We start from the raw sequence: 24,961 nt of genomic DNA, 5'->3' as shown, positions 1-24,961 counted from the left end.
TTTCTGACTAAATTAAGCTCATCTCTATACACTGCATTAATTTTTTAAATATGGGGAATTTAAAATCCATGGAAACTTGTTAAGAATTTAAAAAGTCTTCTACCATGTAAATTATTTCATTCCAGCTACAAAGTTCATCTGCCCATTCATGAACATTAATTCGTAAGTGACATTTCATCCTTTCATGAACCACAGAGGAGTTATTTTAACATTAGAAGAAATGGTAGACCAAGAAAATGGGGTAAATGGAAAAATTTGAGAAGTGAAAAACAGAATTAAGACAGTGGCTTAACAAACCTTACAGTGGGTACCTCTAAATGCAGAAATATGAGAATATTAGATGCTAGTGGCTGATTTGGATATTTTACCGACAAACAAAACTTTTAGCCAGTAGAGAGCACCATCTTGATGCTGACACTCCCAAAACTAAGTGGGCAGAAACTGTTCATCTTCCATGAAAACTTTCCAAAAAAGATTTAGTTTTTTTGTCTGAATTTTTTAATAAGTTTCAAAATTTTGCATTTCAACATTTTTTTGCTACATTTGATGGAAAAAAAATCTCTCTCTCTTTCATTCTCCACACTGAAAAATTTAGGGGCGAGGAAATGGGGGAGAGAGAGAGAGAATGTAAACAAGTGTAAAAAAAGTGAGAAAAAGTGGTAATGGTAGTGGATACACTTTCTCCTGCTTTTTTTTCCACTTAAAAAAAAGCTAGTGTTATTTTGTGTTAAATGAGAAAAAGTGGTAACTTTTTAGAAACAAAAGTAACATTTTTAACACTAATGCTTAAAAGTGAAATTCTTACTTTCTCTCATTTTTTTCCCCACCAAAAAACCACATAAGCCCCCACCCTCCTTTACAATAGAAAAAGGGAGAAGAGTAACAAAAAATGAGAGAAAACAGGCATTTCCTCACAATTTTGAAATAAAAAAAGGAAAATACCCCAAACTGTTTTTACACTAAAATTTCTTATTTCATTGTTTTACATTAAGTAATTCCAAAAAATTCCTTTCTCAAACCAAAGTTTTTGATGACAAAACTTTTTATTGAAAAAATATACTGGAATAAACGTGGCAACTTCTGGGATTGCATTTCCCTGTCTGACCATGCCTATTAGCAGAATCTGTGATTGTGGCCAGCCCAATGAATTAAAAAAACCCAAGAAGTTACCTTAATCTCTGCATACAAATTTAACCAAACTAAACATTTCTGTGATTGAAGACACTATGCTAACGATGGGGATTTAAAAAAAAATGCTTTCCATCAATCACTTCTTAGATCAGAAAGTACAAGGACCACAATGTCAAAAGGAAGGCAATTTAGGGTATTTCTGACTTGAGCAATACCAGGAAATACCAGGAGTCTTGAAAAATTTCCAGCTCATTTGCAAAACATAAGAGTTTTGGATATGTTCTAGATAAGGTTTTGAGATCAACCATTAAAATCTGGAGAGCTATCCAAGGTAGAAAGATGGCCCCTCCCACTAATGTAATGCTCTTTGAATAGCAGGCATATGTGTAATATCCATGGGCAGGCAAGTTAGCTACTTCAGTTCTGGCCCTTCTCAAAGAGAACATTGGTTAGAAAATATAAACAAGATTCATCTTCAGAAGATGGGGCAGCAAGCTAGGGTGACCAGACAGCAAATGTGAAAAATCTGGACAGGGGGTGGGGGAGTAATAGGAGCCTATATCAGAAAAAGACCCAAAAATCAGGACTGCCCCTATAAAATGGGGACATCTGGTCACCCTACAGCAAGCGCACAGAATATAACATTTGAGATGTACTAAGTGTGAATGGCAATGGCTTGCAACGGCATGAGGGCAATGGGACTGGGGAGTACAGAAAGTTATATCACTCCACATTTTTAAACCTCTTGGTAAAGAGGGATGTAGTCAGCACAAAACAGAGAGCCCTGATTTTTGTTTGTTTGTTTGTTTTTTGAGGCAGGAGAAAATGGTTCAGATTGAAGGGAAAGGAATGAGTAAAGGAAAAGAGGTAAGTGAAGACGAAAAAAATGGTGAGAGGGACCCAGACGGGCCATGGTGAAATCTCATCATTTTAATGTGTGTGATGTCAACACCAATCTATTTACATACCTACCTACCTAGATTTCTAGCCTATCACCATGGTAACTAGACCCTCGATATGATGGCTCATAATTTTTCTTTCTTGTACAGTAAATATTACCATTTTGAACTTGAGCTACTGTATGAACACATCCACGGGATCTCCCAAGGTATTCTAATAGCACATTATGAGGTTTAGTGCATATAGCAAATTTTCTAAGCAAACAGTGCAGCTAGAGGTTTATCTGAGAATCCCTTTAGATTCATTTCTGTGTAAGTCACATACTAAATATTTTCAGTCAAGTGATGGTATGTTTAGTTGGGCTCCCTGACTCTACAGTGAGAAATTCAGGTACAGAAAAGCAACCTTTGTCTCTACATTATATTTTTCACCCAAGTATCTGTATTGTTTATATTCCTGTGTACCTTTTTCCTGTAAGTACAGTACCCCTGAAAAATAGAGAAGCCTCATGTGATCAGAGGCAATGTAGAATAAGATGTCAAATGTCTTTTGATAAGAGCATTGTTTTCTAAGAGTGACATATGTCAAAATGAGGAGTACCTAATGTTTTCAATAGTCAGCCACACGAGTAGCCAATTGACTCACCTGCAACAACAACAAAAATGCAGATTCTCTAGCAACATAAACTCCTCTGATCAGGCTTCCCTGCAGTTTATGGTTCCTTTGATTTCTAGTGGCTTCTAAGTGCTAATTAAAAAAAAGGTCACTAAGAATACATTTTCTCCTTTCTGCACACAGGGGGATAGAAGGGGAGGGGGTGACACGATTTGAGCAGCTTCCTATAACCTCAGTTTCTGAAGATCTACAAAGGAATGGCCCATCTGTTCTGTATATAAGAAAGTTACTTACCTTATAGCAACTGGAGGTTCTTTGAGATGTGTGGCCCCTATCAGTATTCCACTATGGGTACACATGCACTCCATGTGCCCAGAGCTGGAGAATTTTGAAAGCAGTCTCCGTTGGTCTGCACATGCACCGTGGCTTACCTCATGCCTCTGACCAGAGATAAAGGGCAGGGTGGACCAACTGCCTCTCCAGTTCCTTCTCCACTGCAAATCAGAGAAGATCTGAAGCAGAGGAGGAGGAGGGTGGGTAGTAGAATACAGATAGGGACTAAGCATTTGGAAGAACCTCCAGTTACTATAAGATTAGTAAGATTCTAGTCTTCTTCTAAAGTGCTGATCCCTATGTGTATTCCACTGTCAGTGACTGGCAAGCAGTACTCAAATAGCAGGAAAGTGTGAGGTCATAGATTGCAGAGACCAAGTAAGGGCTGCTGTTCCAAAAGATGAATCAGCAGAGGCGCCCTGTACCAAGGCACAGTGTCTAGCAAATGTGTGGACCGACCTCCCTGTAGCTGCCTTACAAATATCAAGTAGAGGCATCAGAGATGTTGCTTGCACTACTGTGGAATGAGTTCTCCCCCGATAAGGAGGGGGGAGATTAGACAGCTGATAGAGCAAAATACAGACTGAGACCCATTTCAAGATTCTTTGAGAGGATATAGCCTGACCCCTTCCACAATTGTGACAAATATTCTAGGGGATTTCCTGATTGTTTTCGTTCTCTGCAGACAAAAGGCTAAGGCCCACTGAACATCAAGGGGATGAGCCTCCTTTCTTCTCAGGATGCATGAGGTTTTGTGACGAACACAGATAAGCGGATAGACTGATTCAGAGACTGCTTTGGGGGTGAATTTAGAATCTAAACATAATGAAACCTTGTCCTTATGGAATATCAGGAGGATTCACCATCAATGCCTCAAGCTCACCAACCCTCTTTGCTGAGGTGATGGTTACCAGGAATGTGACCTTCATGGATAGGAGAGACATGGAGCAAGAAGCTAATGGTTCAAAAAGAGGCTTAGTGAGTACTGAGAGAACAAGGTTCAAGTCCCATTGAGGAGTATGATTTTCTTTAATAGGTGGAAAGGTTATGATTAGGTCTTTGCAGAATCTGCTAGTCAGAGGGTGTGTGAAGATCAAGTAGTCCTGTGAAGGCAGATGATAGGCACTGATTAACTGCTCAGTGGAGGTCTTTGATGCACCCAGATAAGAGAAATGTTTCCACTTGGCTAGGAAATATTTCCTAGTGGAATCCTTCCTACTATTAAAAAGGGTGTTCTGTATAGCTTCACAACATGATTGCTCTAAGGACAATACCCATCCAAAAACCAGGCTCTGAGATGAAACAGTCATGGGTTGGGACGCCTGATCTTGTCATTCACCTGAGTCAGGAGATTGAGAAACACCAAGACAACATGTGTAGTAGGCTTGGGAACCAAACCTGTCTGGGCCAGTTGGGGGTAATGGGAGTAACTTATGCCCTGTCCTGTGGTATCTTGCACAAAACTTGAGATAGGCATGATAGGGGAGGGAAGGCATAGTTCAGAGGATCTGACCACAGAAGGCATAGAGTGTTGCACTGTGGTGGCGATCCAGGGCTCCTCTGGAACAGTGTATGTTGTACTTCCCATTTGTTTGGTAGGCAAACACTGCTTGATGGGGGTCCCTCAAAAAGCAAACATTTTTTTTAAACCACAGAGTCATGAAGCTCCCACTCATGATCAATTGTAAAGCATCTGCTGAGAGAGTCCTCTAGCATATTCTGGTTTCCTGGGAGGTAGACTGCCAACCGAGTAATCTGACAACCGATGCACCAGTTCCGTAGACTGACTGCCTCCACACATGGGGGTGGATCTCACTCCTCCCTGTTTGTTGATGTAAAAGATGGTTGTAATGCCGTCTGATGTTATGAGGGCATGGTGACCTTGAATGAATGGGAGTAGGGTTTTCCAAGTCCTTCAAACTGCTCATAACTCTACAACATTAATGTGTATCCTGGGCTCTCAAGATGCTCAGATGCCTTGTGCTGTATGGTTGTCCATGTGAGCTCCCCAACACAACAAGGATGCACCAGTAATGATGATCCTGTCTGGTGCAGCGGCAAGGAAAGGAAAGTCGATGCAAACCTGACAGAGATTCTTCCTCCATGATACAACTCTGGTGGGACTGTCACTATGGTGTTCATGGACTGTCAGTTTGGCTAGTGCATAGTTTGAAGCCATGCTTGTAGGAAACAAAGATGGAATCTTGTAAAAAGCATGATGTAAGTGAATGAGGCCATATGGCCTGGGAGAGAGGTCTTGACAATCACTCTGGGGTTAGTTATAAGTTCATAGCCTGAAACCTCTCTCTCAGCAAGTAAGCCCTTGTCATAATGGAATTTAAGGCGGCCCCAATGAAGTGCAAAGTCTGTGTAGGGGTGAGAATGGATTTTTTGGTGTTTACACTGACCCCCAGAGAACATGAGTTGTAGCATTATCCAGGCTGACGCCTGAGCATCTTGGTGTAAACTGATGACAGAAAGCCAATCCTCGAGGTAGGGGAAGATGAAACCACAGCCCCTGACATAGGCTGCTATGACAGAGAACACCTTGGTAAAGACCCTGGGGGCGACAGCAATGCCGAAAGGGGGTACTCTGTCCTGAAAGTGGTCAGAGCCAACAATGAATCTTAGAAAGCATCAGTGACTGAGATAAATATCCACATGAAAGTAGACCTCCTTCATGTTGAGAGCTGTAAACCACATCTTTTTTCCAGGGATGAAATTATAGATGCCAATGTGACCATACAAAACTTGAGTTTGCAAATAAAGATTTTGAGATAGCAGAGGTTCAGAATGACTCTCCAACCACCTTTCTTTTTGGGGATTAGGAAATGTGTTGAGTAAAACCCTTCCCCTGATACAGAACAGGAACCTGCGTATTGCTCCCCAGTGTAAGAGAGATTGCATTTCTTGTTTGACAATGTTCTCATGAGAGTGGCTGTGTAGAGGGGGTGGGTAAAGGGGTTTTGGAGGGGATATGGATGCAAACTCTATCATATAGCCAGAATGGATGACACTGAGCACTCATTTGTCTGTTACTGCACTCCAGATGTTGATAAAGCGTAATAGATGATCCCCAAAGGGTGCATGGGAGTCATGAGCTGTTGCATTCAATGGTTTGCTGCTTTCAAGCTCCCAAAAATAATGTTCAGCTGAGGTCTGGGACTGGCATGAGGAACTCACTACAGAAGGTGTGGGCCTTTCGAGCTCTCTGCCTCTTACACAGTGGCTCATAAGGTCTCTGGTGGAAGAACTTTTGAGCAATCAGTCTATGGCCTGGTCTACACTAGGACTTTAATTCGAATTTAGCAGCGTTAATTCGAATTAACCGTGCACCCGTCCACACCAGGAAGCCATTTAATTCGACATAGAGGGCTCTTTAGTTCGAATTCTGTACTCCTCCCCGACGAGGGGAGTAGCGCTAAATTCGACATGACTATGTCGAATTAGGCTAGGTGTGGATGCAAATCGAACTTAGTAGCTCCGGGAGCTATCCCACAGTGCACCACTCTGTTGACGCTCTGGACAGCAGTCCGAGCTTCGATGTTCTGACCAGCCACACGGGAAAAGCCCCGGGAAAATTTGAATTCCTTTTCCTGTCTGGACAGTTTGAATCTCATTTCGTGGTTGGACATCGGGGCGAGCTCAGCAACACCGGCAGCAATGCAGAGCTCTCCAGCAGAGGAGTTCATGTAATCTCTGAATAGAAAGAGGGACCCAGCATAGACTGACCGGGAAGTCTTGGATCTGATCGGTGTGTGGGGCGAGGAGTCTGTGCTTTCGGAGCTGCGCTCCAAAAAACGGAATGCAAAGACTTACGAGAAGGTCTCCAAAGCCATGAGAGACAGAGGATACAGGTGGGATGCAACGCAGCGCCGCGTGAAGATCAAGGACCCGAGACAAGGCTACCAAAAAATCAAAGCGGCAAACGGACGCTACGGAGCCTGCCACCACTGCCCCACCAATGAACGTGGACTCTGACGATGGGACAGTGTCGACGGACAGTTCCTCGGCGATGTTCACGGACGGGGAAGATGAGGAAGGGTTTGTGGAGGACGAGGCAGGCAACAGCGCTTACAACGCTGGTTTCCCCGACAGCCAGGATCTCTTCATCACCGTCACAGAGATCCCCTACCAACCCTCCCCGGCCATTAACCCGGACCCTGAATCAGGGGAAGGAGCAGTCAGTAAGTGCTTTAAACATGTAAACTTTTATTCTTAATATAACAGGAATCTGAAGTATGTGAAAAGGAGGTCTCTCTATATATGGGGATAGAACAGAAATCCTCCTGGGAGATCTCCACGAAGTTCTCCTGGAGGTAATCGAAAAGCCTCCGCAGGAGGTTCCTGGGGAGAGCTGCCTTATTGGGTGCTCCGTGGTAGCACACTTTTCCGCGCCAGGCTTTCATGAGGTACTCAGGGAGCATTGCCTCCCCGAGCACGGCTGCATAGGGCCCTGGTTTGTGCTGGCTTTCACGCAGCATGCGCTCTCTATCTCCTTCAGTGACCGTCCTCAGGGTGATCTCGCTCGGAGACTCCTGCATCTAATTAGGGGAATTACTGTAATGTTACGCCTGGTCCAAAGTATTTTTAAAAAATCTCCAGACAGACGGCGTAGCAGAGACTCAGCACGCTGCTGCGTGACAAGCGTAACGGAAAGCCAAAGAATCAAATGGACGCTCATGGAGAGAGGGGGGACTGAGGATGCAAGGTATCCCACAGTTCCTGCTGTCTCCGAAAAACATTTGCATTCTTGGCTGAGCTCCAAATGCTTCTAGGGTCAAACACAGTGTCCGCGGTGGGTCAGGGCATAGCTCGGCAATTTACGCACCCCCCCCCCACTCCCAGAAGTGAAAGGGAAAACAATCCTCTGTTGACTCTTTTACATGTCACCCTATCTTTACTGAATGCTGCAGATAGATGCGATGCTGCAGCACTCAACACCAATATCCTTGCTCCCCCCACCCCGCCATGGGTGACTGACGGTACAATATGACTGATATCCATCGTCATCATCAGCCTATAGGCACATGGGGCAGTGCAAAAGGACTGGTAACCATGCTGACTAGCATCAGTGAGGTCGATCAAGGGTGCCTGCTCCTAATTTTTCCTGGTAGATGGTGCAGTATGGCTGGTAACCGTCCTCATCATAGCAACAGGGGGCTGAGCTCCATCAGCCCCCACCCTTCATGTGTAAAGAAAAATTCAATTGCCCCTGGACTAGCAGAGGGATGCTGGGCTCCTCTCCTCCACACTCCTTAATGTCCTGTCTGGACTATCATAGCAGCTGGAGGCTGCCTTCCACTCATTTCTCACTAACAAGTCACTGTGTCTTATTCCTGCATTCTTTATTACTTCATCACACAAGTGGGGGGACAATGCTATGGTAGCCCAGGAAGGCTGGGGGAAGAACGGAATGAACAGGAGGGGTGCAGGAGCACCCCCTGTGAATAGCATACAGCTCATAATCTATGCAGAATCTGACACAGAGCAGCTGTGCTCTCTGGTTCTCTGATACAGTGGTTCTCTAGTACACTTGCCCATATTCTAGGCAGGACTGATTCTATTTTTAGATACCAAAAAGGAGGGATTGACTCAGGGAGTCATTCCCAATTTTGGCTTTTGCGCCCCTGGCTGATCTCAGCCAGGGGCACTTATGACAGCAGCAAATGGTGCAGTGCAAAAGGACTGGTAACCATGATCATCTTATTACCAATTTATGGTATGGTAGATGGTACAGTATGGCTGGTAACCATCTCTGCTGTCATGCAAAAGCAAAAGCATGCTGCTGTGTAGCGCTGCTGGACCGCCTCTGTCAGTGGCATCTAGTACACATACGGTGACAGGCACAAAAGGCAAAACAGGCTCCATGGTTGCCACGCTGTGGCGTCTGCCAGGGCAATCCAGGAAAACGGGCTTGAAATGATTGTCTGCCGTTGCTTTCCCGGAGGAAGGGATGACTGACGACATTTACCCAGAACCACCCGTGACAATGGTTTTTGCCCCATCAGGCACTGGGATCTCAACCCAGAATTCACAGAGACAGACTAGACTGTGTTCATTGTTCGCAAAAATGTATCTTTGCAAGGAATTCACTCCCTTTTTCCCATCACACAGCTTCGACTGTCTCCAGACCTGCCACAGCATCCCCCTCACAGAGGCTGGCAAAGATTAGGCGGCGAAAGAAAAAGACACAGGACGAGATGTTTGCTGAACTTATGGGCTGCTCCCGAGACGAGGCGGACCAGCAGAGCCAGTGGAGGGAGACCCTCTCTCTGTACCAGTGCTCACACAGCGAACGGGAGGAGAGGTGGCGTGAGGAAGACAAGCAGGCGACTCAAACGCTGCTTGGACTAATGAGGGAGCAAACAGACATGCTCTGGCGCCTTGTGCATGTTCTGCAGGACCGCAGGCAGGAGGACAGAGCCCCCCTGCAGTGTATCTGCAACCGCCCTCCCCCGCCACAAAGTCCCATACCCCCCTCACCCAAAATAACCAGAAGGAGGGGCGACAGAGGCCGTGAAAACTGTCACTGAACCCGAGCAGAGTGCTCAAGTACCCAAAAGCTCTCATACCCTAAATTTTGAGACGTCCTTTCCTTCCCGCCTCACCCAAGCCCCCGTCCCAGTTTCATCCCCTGTCTAGCTGATAATAAAAAATACTTTTCTGTTAATTACTGTTTCCATCATGTTCTTTTAGAGGAGACTGTGTTTGAAGGGGGGGAAGGGGGTTGGTAATTGGACAGGACAATCACCTTTACCAGGGTACAGACACGGGGGCAGGATCAGCAGCAGGTCACACACACAGTGCAGTCAGTAGGCACCCTGGTCAGTATGGGAGGTGGTTTCCAGGTTCTGTGTGGGTGGGGGGGGACGTGACTTTGTAGCGGGGGAGGGGGGTTACAGATCTCATGCAACGGTCCCTGTCCTGGACCACAGAGCCACGCAGCAGAGGAATCTGTATCCGTCCTCCCCCGCCAAAAGGCCACATAGCCCCCGCACACAGAGTCCCAAAAAGAAGGGATGGCAGGCTCCGTTGAAACAACCAGTCCAGCACTGCAGACCGCTCTGGGAGCAGGAGCCTGTCATTCCTCGAGTTTAGAGGCGGTCTTTACATCACTGCACACCCTACCCAGCACAGTCCGTGTCCCAGTTTCAACCTTTTAACGCAAAGTCATCAATAAAGAAACCTTTGTAAAGTTACAGTGGAACATGTATTTTATTTTTAAACGTGTGTTGGAAGTGGGGGAAGCGGGGTGGACGGGGTATGTAACTGCAGATGCTAGTCAACAGCAACTTGGTAAAGAAACAGGGGCAGGTTCAGCTTCTCTGTAAAGAAACTGAACAGTCACAGGTCACGCTGCTCGCTGCTCGCTGGTACTTGAAGAGTTCCTTGTCGCTGTGCAAGGCACCTGCATAGGGCTTCACGAGCCAGGGCATTAGCGGGTAGGCTGGGTCCCCGACGATCACTATAGGCATTTGCACATCCCCAAGAGTTATTTTGTGGTCTGGGAAGAAACTACCTTCCTGCAGGCGTCTAAACAGACCAGAGTTCCTGAAAACACGCGCATCATGAACTTTGCCTGGCCACCCGACGTTGATGTTGGTAAAACGTCCCCCATAGTCCACCAGTGCTCGCAGCACCATTGAAAAGTAGCCCGATTTCTCAGCAGCTGACTGTGGAAGAGGTGGACGATAAGGTGCGAGGAGTTGACAACGGCCATAACTGCAGCGGGATCCGTGCTCGCAGTGCTGTGGCGCCCGCTCTGTCACTGAGCAGAAAAGTGCACGAACAGATTGCCCACAGGCGCTTTCAGGGAGGGAGGGCGTGATTGATGGTTCAATGATGACAGTTACCCAAAACCACCCTCAACACATTTTTCCCCCAGCATGCATTGGGGGGAAATCCCAGAATTCCAATGGGCAGCGGGGAGTGCGGGAACTGTGCTTCCCACAGTGCACCACTTCCAAAGTCGACGCTGGCCCCGTTACTGTGGACTCACACAGTCGAATTAGTGTATTTAGTGTGGATACACAACTTCGATTTCATAAGGTCGATTCCACAAATTCAAATTAAGTTGATTCGAAATAGTCTTGTAGTGTAGACATACCCTATGTTTGCATTATTGTAGGGGGAATTTTCTCTTTGGGGCAGATGTATATATTCCCAGTGAGTGGAGGGTGGCCCTGGAGTCCTTTAAAGTGTGTAAGGACTCATCTATCTTCTGATTAAACAGATTTGTCTCAAAGGGAAGGACCTCCCTGGGAAACCCTGAAGCATGGAGCCACAATTCCCACCAAATCACCACTGCAGTAGCCATTGCCCTGGAAGATGTATCAGCCGCATCTACTGCTGATTGGAGAGTGGTCCTGGCAACAATGAGAGCCTGGAAATGAGCTCTCTCCTGCTGTGGGAGAGATGGTCAATAAAGTCCACAAATTTAGAATAGCTCAGGGACTTGTGCTTAGCCAGTAGTGCTTGGTAATTGGCTATCCTGAACTGGAAGCTGGAAAAAGAAAAGATGTTCCTTCCCAACAAGTCGAGATGCTTGCCATCTTTATTAACCAAGGTAGATTGGGCATTGCTGCCTAGATCTCTTTGCGGCAGCTTAGACCACCATTCTGCCCTCTTGTTTGGGACATAATGCTGTTTCTCTGTCCTTTTAAGGGTAGGAGCACAGGTAGCTGTGGTATGCAATCCCAGTGAGCTCCAGGATGGCTTTGTTAACCGAGAGCTCAATTCTTCTGGATCCAGAGTACTGAAGGATGTTCAGGAGCTTGTGTTTAGGATCATAAACCTCATCAAGAAGAAGTTCCTGGAATTGCTTATAGTCATCAAGGGGGGAATGGAGACATGGGAGTCACTGCCTCATCTGGCGATGAAGACAGCAATCCTGTCAGATCTGGTCAAACCCCCAGGTCCGATGTATACTCCTTGTCCTCCTCCTCCTCAGTAGGATCTGGGAACTGTGCCAGTTGTCACCTCAAAGGGGACAAAAGGGGAGACTCCCTAGCAAACCAGAGTAACTCTATGGGATAGTACTGGTCCCATGGGCCCCAGCATGGACAATAGTACAGATAATAAGATGAATTGAACTGGGGTTGCAGTGGTCCCCAAGGTATGGAGTGCTAACAGTTCCAAGGTGGATGAGGTGAAGGTTGGTCCCAAGTTGGCTCAGGTCTTCTGACCAGGAAGGTGGGTCTTGGAGGAGGAAGGAATAATGGTTCACTGGGTGGTTCAGAATCTCCCAAGGAGGAGAAAGCTGATTCCAGTTCCAACGGCAGTACCGACAATGGCACTGGAGGGAAATCATAGCCCAAATATGGAATGGGAAACAAATTGCTTCCGAAGGCCAGCTCCCCTGATGGAGTCAGAACCTTTCTCAAAAGGAAGGGACCTGAAGGAATGGGAGACTCTAGGTCTGGGAGAGTGACGATATCCTCAAGAGGAGCATAGGTCCTGGCTCTTCCTGGAGTGAGAGATGTCCAGTGTGACCAAACCACCAGAGCCGCAGTAGAGACCGTCTGGGTCACAGCCATTGAAGACAAAGATAGAACTGTGGGTAACTGATGCTCTTGGTGACAGGTTGTTGTTGGTGCCAGGGTTTGTGCTTGGGAGGTACTGGAACCACCAGTTCCCCCAGATTATGAACCAGAGTCAATGGAGCACTAGACTTGTGAGCTTTCTTATCATGCCTCTGAGACTTAGGATGTATTAAGTTCTCTTGGGCTGAGCTAGTGCCTGGTTTAGGCACGGCTGGAAAAGACTTCTTCAAAGTGCATTTGGAGGAAGACAGCTTCATGTTTATGAAAATGCTCCCTGCTCTCCTAACAAGACCCCACCAAGGAATCTGTGGGGCGTAGACTCCTTCACTCCTGATTCAGACCTTGTGGCAGGATGCACACTCCTTGCTGAGTCAGACTGGTGTACAGGACAGAGGCAGGTGCCCCTGCCTGGGTCTGATTGAGGCCTCATGGCCTTCTCAATCAGGTACTTCCTAAGGTAAAGTTCCCACCCTTCCCAGGTACAACTGGAGAACAAACAGCAGATACTGCACCTTGCTGCAATGTGGGCTTCCTTGAGGTAGTACAAACAGCGTTGGTGGTCGTCACTGACCGAGAAAGATTGCAGGCAGGAAGCAAAATTTTGAAGCCTGGAATCCTGGGCATAGTTCATTACCCAAACGGGGTACAGTGGGTGTGGGTGCTCTCCAAGTCGAGCAGACTAACTATGTAACAGTAAAACTAACAGATAAAAACTTTACAAATCTAGAATATAAAAACTATTTACAGATATCTAAATATATTTGCCACAGATAAACAAGCTGAACCTTCGGAAACTGGAGGTTCCAGCCCAGACCATGCAGCAGTGAGAAGGAACTGAAGAGGTGGTCAGCCCGCCCTACCCTTTATCTCCTCGGTTGGAGGCACAAGGAGAGCGAAGGCACATTGAGGACCAACAGACACTGCTTTCAAATTCTCTGGCTCTTGGCACATGGAGCGCATGTGTATCATCAGTGGAATACACACAGGGACCAGCTCTTGAAGAAAAAGTGATTACTGTAATACTGACAATTAAACTATGATTGAGAATATTACCATGGACAAGAATGCATTTCCACCATGTGCCATCTGAAGATGTGACCCACAAACTGCAATTACAAGTAACTATCAGTATGTCATCTGTTCTGGAAGTAAGAGCTACACTTTAACAACAACAACAAAAGTTAAAGAAAATAGTTGTCTCTTTGTCAGTTATTTTAAGATAAAATCAAAACAGTTTAAAGGTTTTATTTTTGATTAACATTTGTTATGTGGTAATTTGATATCAAAGAATGTAACAATATAAGTGACAAAAGAAAATAGACCTATAAAAACCTTAATAAAAACAAAGATGTACATACACCAGTGCTAAGGCTACATTAATCACTTGTGTAATTCCATTAACTTCTCCTGGAGTGAAATTAGATGGTACTATATAATAAAATTTTCCCCAAATCTATTTGAAATTACACTCACATGGTAAGGTCAAGAAAGCAAGCAGATACATAACAGCTAGAAAGGAATACAGTATATATGTATAATTTTATAGACATATTTTCAAAATGCTGATTTAGCATTTTGTGGAAACGCATCAGTTTAACTGAACATCTGATGAAACTCTACCTGCAGTCCTGCCAGCTTGCCTCCTGAGCTGCTGGAGAGCTCAAGTTTCTAGGTAGAGGCCAGTCAAGACAATTTGTCGCCATAGGAAGCTTCAGTGTGCAGCCCCCTCCACCCCCATACAACAGTGGTTATACACTGCTGGGGCACCAGATTTTTTGTGGGGGGAGGGGAGTGCTGCAAGCCTTCTGATGGCCAAATTTCAGTGAGTGGCATTGCAACTTGGTGCACAGGATCCATCTGCAAAACCAGAGCCTGAAAACCCTGGGTGATCTCAGAACTTTGACACTTCCCACAAAATACAAATTCCAACTTTTGATCGGCTCTATTTACAGTAGATAAAAGCTCTAACGTCAACGTTTGGGGGTTTTAGTAATCTTATACAAATTTCTGTAAAAAGGAAGTTTGCTGAAATGGGACCTTCATTGTAAACTAATTGCTATTGAATTTTGAAACAATTTCAATCCATTAGCAATTAATTTTGTTTTCTGTAGTGCTGATTTCAGAAGAAACAAAGTGAAAAGTGTTACTTAAATACAGCATAGACATTAGTACACACTTTTAATACATGCTGGTACAATAAATTAGTTTTACATGGAAGACATTTAACTGTTTTTTACAGTCTTCTAAAACCTAGATAGTTTTTTTTAAAACAATTTTCTTTACAAAATTAAAATTTAACAGCAGCAGAATGCATTATGAAATTATAGAGAGACCAAACATTCAAATTGGCACTCATAACTAAATTTGAGTCATTTGAAAAAAAATTGTTTGTAAAGGAGATTTCAGTAACTTGTATTTAAAGTATATGAATATTTCTGGTGCTGCTACAACTATGAATATTTTACACTTACACAGCACCTTTCCTTTCAGGTACTCATAACAAGGTTAGTATTATCTCCATTTTAATGACAGAAAAAAAGACACTGAACAGTTAAGGAACTTGCTCATGGTTAAGCAAATCAGATGGAGCACTCTTGTTGCCTGATCCCCAACCCTCTGCTCTAATCATTTATCCACTACCTATGATTACAATGATCAAGCTATTAAAAATGCTTTATTCAATGTCATTAGTATAATGTGATTATTTATATTTATTGTTAAAGACTAAGGCCCAGATTTTTAAAGATAGTTAGGTGTTACTGGACACAGCATTGCAACACCTAAATACATTTAAAAATCTGAGCCTTAACTACTATAGATGATTAAAAACAAAAAGTCAATAGCTCAAAATTCGTTAATAAGATTCCTAGATGGAGCATTTTAGTAGTTTGTAATTCTCTTTGTGAAGGACTAATGCAAAACTCCATCTGTAAAAGCTGGTGATAATATCCTCTGACGTACATTAAACTTTGTTTATATGAAACAAAACTTGATCTTTTACCTCAGTAGCAAGGCTCTGACTTGCACCATTGTCAAGAAGAAACTTAACAACTTCCAGGTGATTTTCTTGGGCTGCCATATACAATGGTGTGAAACCATTCTGAAATAGAACAACATATTGTATAAATATTGTCTGTATGTTCTAAAACAATATATTCTATTACATACAATTCATAACCAATGCCCTCCACAAATATGCCTTGAACACCAAAGATCCGCTGTGCTCAGGTTGATGGGTAAGAATAATTCTGCTCCTGCCCATATAGAAGTTAATGGCAAAACCTCCATTGACTTCAGTGGGAGTAGGAGAAGGTCTCAGATGCTACAATACTGTGGACAGGGAGCATGATGTAAGCTTTCAACCGGATAGGTCCATCTAAGGGAACTCCTTACAGCCAGCTGGGAACGTTTTCCCTTTCTTTCAAATGTAAACATACAAGACTAAAATCAAAGCATCCAGGCAAAACCATTCTGGATAGACGGTTTATTAGATCTCACAGACGCAGTGGACAATATGGACATGCCAAAGTGAGCAGGAAAATATGATACACATTTCAAGGGGATCCTGGGGGCAATGACCCTTTGGATAATTTGGGCAATTTTTGATCACCTGTCCATTGTTTTTAATTGTCTGTGTCCGTCCCTTTTCTCCTAAATTCTTCAGATTTTCCTATGATTTCATCTCTTCAAACAACTGAAAGAAGGTGGACTGTCCCTGTGTTCAACCAGTTATCTCTTTATAGGCACCATGAGATCTCAGGGTCAGCAAGATTTAGTGATCTTAAATAGGGATTTCCTCAGCATTTCTGAAAAGTTAAAGTTGTTTCTCAGATTACATTTGAGTGAGTGACTTCAATCAATAAAATACCCAGTCTACATAGTTAAAACTAATTGAACAATACTACTAAGATGAGTGAGTTTCTAACCAACAACTTTTAGGTGAGTGAGTCTCCTCTTACAATCAAGACTTCCGTCACTGCTCCAACAATAAGGAACACAATCTTTCAGGGGCCTGGGGGGGGGGTGGGAGGGTCATTCCATTTAGTACTTTGCTTTGGAGGTTAACATTAAACCCATGTATGATTTTTCTCCAAGTCTCTAACATTACCTGGATTTCCGAAATCCATAGCATCAGTAATTCCAATCATAAAAATAAAATGGCCTAATGGGTTTATAAAATAGCTTTGCTGTGCTCAAGCCACCTGTAAAGCAACTTAACAAGCCTGCTGATTTGCGTTTTGAAGTGGCTTAAATTGAGATGGCCTTGATTATACCGCAAAACAGGAAAGATTTAATCGCTTTAAATTACCTACTAGGTACTCAAAAATGTCATATCCTGCATTTTAAGCAACTAACCATGGGTTGCAAAATGAATTTCTATTGCACAAATAAATAGAACATAAATAAGATCAACAATCTTTCCTTCCTTCACACTGGGACCACTGTCCTTTGAAATGACCTCAGGTGGATTGTGCATGTCCCATTTCCTCTCAGGTTACCCAGACTTGTAAGTGACATGATGCAGCTCACCCTGTATTACTGTAACTGTTTTCATTTTAATATGAAATGATCTGGAAGGATTGTGCACTTTACTGGTAAAAGTGCTGACTCAAACAGGTTCCTGGATTTGGGCCCTCAGAGTGAAGAGGATCATCTCAAAGATGCTTTAAATGTACAATTGCACCACTTCAGTCTGAGACTGGGAATGGAAGCCAGCCAGAAGCAGCAACAGAAAATATACTATTACAAAAATGGTGGGGAGAAGTGACTGACATTACAGAAATACATTACAGAAATAAAAGTTATTTGGCTACTGGCTCACATCTGTGTCATTTCACTCTAGCTCTTCATATGACTATTGGATCTGAAGAATCATCCTTCCTTTTCTTCTTTGGGCAAATCATAGCTGAGTTACAATTACTTTAAGCAACTCTGATGGCCAAAAATGTCTATGGCAGCCTAAGTACAGTAAAGATTTGAGAGGACCACACACAATATTAATAGTAGTGCAAAGTAAATAAAAAAGGAGACTTTGAGTGGGCTTTTCAAAATTCTCACCATGTTGTCTAAAATAAAACAAAACTTTATTTGCATTTAAACTGGATACTGACTCAGCCTCTGTCTAGTATTTAACAGGGGTGCACACAGGTCCACACATCCAGGATGTTTGTTCAGGCTGGGAACGAAGATCTGTGCTTGGGATATGGTTGTCCCCAAACTTCTCTCTCTTCCATGACCTCTTTAGTCCCCACTCTCTCTATGAACTTCCCTGAGGCTGCAAGCTCCATCCCACCCTACACACCCACCTACCAGAAGTAATGATAGCAACGAGTGGGTTCTCATCTCTACCAATGGCAACATGTGCAGGTTCTGCATTTGCACTGGAACTTGGTAGTTCTATTCAAATACTGTGTTTAATTTATTCTGGAGAACTTGTAGAAGCAGAGGACACAAAGTGTGAGATAAATTGGGAGGGAGTGGTACTGGACCCACAGAGACCACATATTTTAACATTGCTAGAGAAGATACTTCCCCTCGTGGGACATCAAAGCTGTCTTAGGAGTCGTGTAGGAGTCATGGCATTGGAAGGTCTAAAGGCCTCAGAGGAGTCACAGGGCAGAAAGGAGCTGGAAGCTTGAGGGTTGGTCACTGGGGAGGGAGTTAGAAGCCAGGCCACATGATGGTGGTAGGGGTGGGGAAGGTGTGGAGAAAACCCACAGGAAAGGGAGAGAGGGAGTAGATGTGCACACATACTTAGAACTTTAGAACTTGAATGTTATGTGAAGCTGAATGGCAGTCAGGTTCGAAAGAACATTCTGGATAGCAAGATACTAGTGCTAACAAGTGTTTATTATTCATTTCTGTGAACAGACCTAGTGTCTGAAACAAACAGATTTGGAGTTAATTCGGCGATGGGGGACATGAGGAAGCTAAATAATAAACACAGTGTTAGGGCCTGATATTGTTTCCACTGAATTCAATGGGATGTTTGCAATTGATTTCAGTGGGAGTAAAAGTAGACCCTTCTTTTGTATCACGCTGTCTTTCATAAAGTCTATATCCCCAAATAGAGAGTTAATTAATAACAGTTATAAAGTGAAAATAAATTATAACAGCCAAGGAAGAGGAAAATTAAGAGATGTAGACAAAATAGCTGGCATTTTTAAATAGTAGTAAGGCAATGAAGTGGGGAGGTACAGGAAGGCTCTCCCAACTGTCAAGAACTCTAGCAGGAGGACAGCAGCACTGGCAAGATGGTATGAAGGCACAAAGAGCAGGAAGAGAGTAAGGAGCAGGGAAGGGAGCAAAGAAGGACAAGTCTCTCAACAAGACAAACAAAAACAAGTTCGGGAATTTTTGAGCTGGACCTCACAAATACAGGACGACACTGAAGACACTCAGTGGAAGACACTCAGTGGAATTGAGAGTATGTTGACATTTGTATAAGCAAGTGGGCAGCAAAATTCTGGACTCTGGAGGGCTGGGATTAAGGGAAGCCATATGGAAGGGAATTATAATAGTCATGGTAACAAGAGAGCAGGCATGGATGAAGATTTTTGACCAATGTGGAAAAAAGATAGTGGCCTACGTGGGGCATGTTCAGACAAAGAATATGTAGTGGGGCCAGGAAGCTTCACTGTCCAGGATGCAAAGTTTATGGACAATGGAGGCAAACAGGAGGTTGGAGTTAAGGACAGATATAAAGGTGATGAAACTGAACTTGAGGATGTTCCTCTTGCCCAAGAGAAGTATTTGTATCTATGAGACATTTAGCAGAACGAAGTTGAGGTCAAGCACAAATTTACATGGCAAGTGCAATCTGCATAGTCAGTTAATGTTTGGGTATTTTGATATTTTGATCCAATTCAGGAAATATCGCTATTAAGGACAGCACTTAAGCAGGTGTTTATATCCTACTGGAGTCAATACTTAAAGTTAAACAGGTGCTTCCGTACTTTCCTGAATCAGAGCCTAAGAAATTAGTTAGCACACAATTAATTCTGCTTAACAAAAAGACATTAAAAAGTCCAGAAAAAAATTCACCAGGGCAAGTGATATCAAGTTATCACTTATTATTTGGTAGTCTAATTCAAAGTACACAGAGAGAGTGTGCCAATTTTTCTCCTTTCCTTTCAAACAGTAAGTTTATTATTACAACTATTTATTGATTTAGTTCAACCTTAAGAAACTCAAGAACACTGTTGGGTTAGAATGTTTTAAATATGAATTTAAAGTGCAAGCGGAAGCCTGTTCTCCTTTTTAGTTAAATAATGAAAGGGCGAAATTGGGCAGAGCCAAGTACTATCAGCACTGGAAGGTGGAAGAGAACTCTCCTGCATATCCTCAATTTATCACAATTCTCAGATTATGGATTCTCTGTGGCACAATCTTTTTTTTTAATCTTTAAAATGCTGAAGCAGCCATTAGGGCCACAGCCGAAAGTTGACTTCTACTCTTCCATGAGTAATAAACACTCCTTGTGAACAAATGCAAAGGACAGACAAAAGTAAATGTTCACTTTAAAAAAAAATGAATATGAAGATTTGGTTTACAGAGGCTTTGCTTTCCTGTGTGCCCAAAGCTGGCTCTGTCAGCAGGGGACAGCTGTTGCCTTCAGGGAAAGAGGAAGAGCCAAGCTCACAAAAAGCAGGGTCAGCATCAGGAAAAACAAATCTTTGAATGTTCATGCCCGAAGGCTGCTAAATTCAGCAGAACATTAAAATCAAGTTGTAGGCCACATAAAGAAATGTGTTACAACTGGTGCTCAAATCCAGGATCAAACATTGGATAGAGGCAAGTTTGTGGCATGGGGCTCTAACGACCATTGGGGTTCAGCAAACACAGGAGCTGAATACCCACAGGTCATCCACACTCTTGGGTATTTGTGTAGGAACTACACATTCATTATTCGAAACCTCCTTCCCAGGGTAGACTTCCGCAGTCTCCCTCCCCAATGCTTGGTTACCACTGAGGACAGCTGAGGTGCTAGGGGATGAAATTGAGGAGGCAGAGCATCTCCAGAAAACTAGAGGGGATGCTCTTCCAATTCAGCTGAGGGAATTCAATGGGCTGTTGAGCAAGACAAAGTAAGATGAATTTTGCACCACCCCATCAGTGTGCATTTTACGTCAACAAAGGTTCTCCGGTGTATTCAAACTACGAAAAAAAGAATTTTGCTTTGTTTTGTTTTTTACCATGTGTTAGCTAATACCTGGTAACTAGCATGTGGTAAAATCCTAGTGTGTCTGGATAAGGCAGTCATAATTTTAACGTGTGTTAGAAGTTCCAAGTACCACCATTTTTCTGCTAGTGAAAACAAGGCCTTTAAGAAATGTTAGACTTGACCTGTTAAGCACGTTAAGCGCAGTGCCTACACTATCACTTTTTAAATGTGTTTGTTAGCATGTGTTAGCTCTTACATGCTAACATCACACCTTTAAATCCTAGTCTTGACAAGACCTAAGAGGGAGCCTAGACTACAGCATGACCAGTTCAAACGATCTAAAGCTGAGGTGGGCAAACTTTTTGGCCTGAGGACCACATCTAGATATGGAAATTGTATGGCAGGCCATGAATGCTCACGAAATTGGGAGTTGGGGTGCAGGAGGGGGTGAGGACTCTGGCTGGGGGTGTGGGCTGGGGATGAGGGTTTGGGGGTGCAGGCGGGTGCTCCAGGCTGGAACCAAGAGGTAGGAGGTCAGGAGAGGGATCAGGGCTGGGGCACAGGTGTTGGGGCACAGAAAAGGGTCGGGGAGTAGGCTCTGGGTGGTGCTTACCTCAAGCAGGGACATGTCCCCCCTGCAGCTCCTATGCAGAGGTGTGGCCAGGCAGCTCTGCGCACTGTCCCGTCTGCAGGCGCCACCCATGCAGCTCCCATTGGCAGTTCCTTGCCAATGGAAGCTACGGGGAGGGTTCTTGGAGCGGGGGCAGTGTGCGGAGCCCCCTGGCTGTCCCTACGTGTAAGAGCCAGAGGGGGGACATGCCGCTGCTTCCGGGAGCCATGCGGAGCCGCGGCACACACAGCTGAAGGGCCAGATACGAGCCCCGGGCTGAAGTTTGCTACTCCTGATGTAAAGCTTTCCTATTAATGAGAATTAAGAGGGCTTTTTAGCCATGCTAAGCTAACTCAATTGAACTAAAAAAACTGCAGAAAGCACCCTTCTTTTGCCCGTCAGGGTAGAGCCCTTTGAGGTTCTGATAGGTGCTTGCATCTTTAGATTGTTCCCAGGACTGAACCCACAAAAGGGTGTTACTATCAGGGCCACCCGGGGAGGAAGGGTCAAGTGGGGCAATTTGCCCCGGGTCCCGCAGGGGCCCTGCAAGCTCTGGCCCGGCGGCGGTCCCGGTCTTCGGTGGCATTTCGGTGGGGGGGGGGGCCTTCAGTGCTGCCGAAGACGCGGAGCATCTGAAGGGCCCCCCGCCACCAAAATGCCCTGTGAGCCCTGGCCCGGCGGCGGTTCCAGTCTTCGGAGGCATTTCGGCGGTGGGGGGCCCTTCAGTGCTGCCGAAGACACGGAACGACTGAAAGGCCCTCCGCCGCCAAATGCCGCGGAAGACCCAGACCACTGCCGGGTGAATACAAGGGTCGTAACTCCCTCAATTTGCCCCAGGCCCCTTGAATCCTCTGGGCAGCCCTGGTTTTTACAGCGTAACATTCTATCTTCAACAGAAGAACCAGTAGATTATTTTTTAAGAGAAAAATTCTTTAAACAATTTTTTTTGTTTGGTTTGGTTTCTAAACAATGCAGGAGAGTGTTTAAATCCAAACACTGCAGCATTTGACTAATGCACAAGAACCAGAAAGTGAAACTATTTTTTTTGTCCAAGCTGAGTGAAATGTACATGGTAAACAAGCAGCACCAATGGAGAAAAGTAAATCAGATTTTTTAAATTCTTTCATTTTTAATATGCTAAAATACAGAAGGAAAGAAATGTGTTTCTTAAAAATATCTGATATTTAACATATCCCTTTAAACAAACTCAGTCTTTCTTTTTTCTCAATTTTCTATAGCTGACCTTCACATTAATTCAAAAAAGTGTTTTATTTCTGCATATTCCAATAGTACTTCCTTATAAAAGTTATACAGAAAAAGTGAGGTAACCCTTTCAGGCCGTAACAGTGGATTACTTTGAAATAGGATATCTTTCCTTGAACCAGGAGTTCTCAACCAACTCTGCTTTTTTCATTATCTATTCTGGCCAGGTAACAATGCAGTTAGTAGGACACTACTGGAGGGCAGATCTTAAGATGAAGGGTGAAGTGCTTTGCTGTACTCCATATTACATGACACTTTTAAGCACAGTTATAAACAACACTGGATTTCACAATCAAGATTTTCTCATTCTCATTGATCATCTGCACAGAATGCATACAGCTTGAAATAGAAAATTACTGTAATTTAATTTCAAAATAGGGTTTTCCCAACATTGAACATAAAATTTAAAAGGCTAAATAAAGTCATCAAAGAATTCAGGAGACGCCCTTCTATTCCCCAAATGGCTTTCCTCGAAAGACAGAGATTGGAAAGCACATTAAATCATCTTCCTCATCTTCTGTGTGTTTGGCTAGCCACCAGCAAGAATAGCCTTGGGCCAAGGAGATGGTATGTTCATCCAGGCATTTGCCTGCCATAAAAGAATAGTTAGGGGTGAGGAAGCTGATTAAAGGAAGAACTGCTCTTATTTTACCCGAATGATTTTGCTCACTCCTAATTTTCCTTGCTCTATCAATCTCCCACTTCTCCAGAGCCATCATTAATGTCAACAAAGCTGTCTTACACACCGTAATAATGTTACAGTTTAAAAAAGGAGAAAGACACTGACATAATGAACTTTTTCTTTTTTTTTTTGTTCAGTAACATTCTTAGTAAAGTTCAGTAACTTTACCTGAGACTGTGCATTGACATTGGCCTTATTTGTAACCAACACTTTAACAACTTCTGTCTGGCCAGCCAGAGACGCTATGTGCAATGCTGTGTTTCCTTTCTGAAATTAGAGAGGGATGAAATGTGAAAACTGTTTAAAAGTAAATTAGTAAAAATTTACAGTTGAAAAGCTGATTAAGCATGTCGACCCCACAGCCCACTCTAAAATATATTTTCAACTACTAATACACTCTTCATACAATATTTCTAGGGTCAAATATATTTTAAAAGATCTCTACAAAACAAAGTAAGACAGTGTTCTATAATTTTTTGAGAGTCACATCACCAGGAGAAAATATTAAATTACTTAAACTGCTATAATAATGCCTGCAATCAACTGGTTGACACTTAGCTTACATGGAATCTGTGCAAACAGTAGAACAGCTAGATAGGAACTACTGACCTTTGTTGCTGCATCCACATTGGCACCTCGCTTTATCAGTTCTGAAACAACTTCTACATGACCTTCTTTGGAAGCAAGATGGAGTGCGTTCAACCCATTCTGATAAAAAATGGACAGGGAAAGACTGATACAGGTTGTTTAGTGCAGCAAACAATCTATCACAAGACCAAAGGATTACATTCCATTCTGATTATCTCTGAAGAAGCTATTTTCAAATGAGCATTTTAACTACTTGGTTATTGGAAGCAATAAGTGTTCAGCTGGACTACAGAGGCTTAGCCACATTAAATATGACACATTAGCACAACCACTAGTTTAATACAAATAGAATGCATAATACAATTGAATACCTTAATGTTATCCCAGTGAAAGTAAAATATAGCTTCTTAAAGGAGTTTGTTGTATAGAAAATGCAAACATGCAATAAGATTCAGTTATCAAAACATTAACTGAAAGTTATTACTGAGATGAAGTGATAATATATGCCTAGACAATGCAAGAGTAGGGTTTACAGAATGAAGGAAAATTTAATTAAAATATTCTACCACCTGATTGCAAATGTTGATGTCCACTCCAGTTTTTAAGTAGTCAAGAGCCTTTTCTAGGTTGCCAGCTCGAGCAGCTCGTAGGTAACTTGCATTTGTATCAGACTGGGAGGGGGGAAAAGGAAAAAAATTAGTTTGTCATTAGAACAAGATACAGAAATATATTCACTCGGCATCAAATCTATTTATGAGATAAAAATACATTTTATATTTATTATTTACATATGGCACTAAAGGATCCCAAACTCCTTTACCAAACACGGGCCAAATCTTGCAGTCCCTGCTTAGGGACAATCTGTTGATATCAGTGGGAATTTTACCTCAGGATGGCAAGAGTTCATTTCATGCGCATTCTGGTAGAATGAGGCAGTTCTGCCTGTGGTGCAAGAACAGTTGCCAAGTTGACATCTGGTGCCCAGCACACTCAACAAAAGTATTGGGACTCAGGGTTAGGATATCATGGCAACCATCCTGCTTTTACAAACCGGTTATTAAGTCTCACATGAAAGATTTCCCTCATCATCCAAACAGCACTGGAAGTTGATATATCTACCTCGGGGGGAC

At 43.5% G+C, this 24,961-nt stretch overlaps 1 protein-coding gene across 1 annotated transcript in view; it reads right to left on the bottom strand.

The window, feature by feature from the left end:
* ANK3 (ankyrin 3) overlaps positions 1-24,961 on the bottom strand; it is a 554,530-nt gene that overhangs the window by 197,514 nt on the left and 332,055 nt on the right. The window contains exons 2-5 of the mRNA XM_039480795.1: positions 24,401-24,502; positions 23,853-23,951; positions 23,412-23,510; positions 15,526-15,624 (exon numbers count right to left, since the gene is read on the bottom strand). Coding sequence (XP_039336729.1) covers positions 15,526-15,624; positions 23,412-23,510; positions 23,853-23,951; positions 24,401-24,502 — 399 coding nt within the window. The remainder of the gene's footprint in view (positions 1-15,525; positions 15,625-23,411; positions 23,511-23,852; positions 23,952-24,400; positions 24,503-24,961) is intronic.

Source organism: Mauremys reevesii, linkage group 7, assembly GCF_016161935.1.
Source record: "Mauremys reevesii isolate NIE-2019 linkage group 7, ASM1616193v1, whole genome shotgun sequence".
Lineage (NCBI taxonomy): Eukaryota > Metazoa > Chordata > Testudines > Geoemydidae > Mauremys > Mauremys reevesii.
This window is presented reverse-complemented; position numbering and strand designations above follow the sequence as displayed.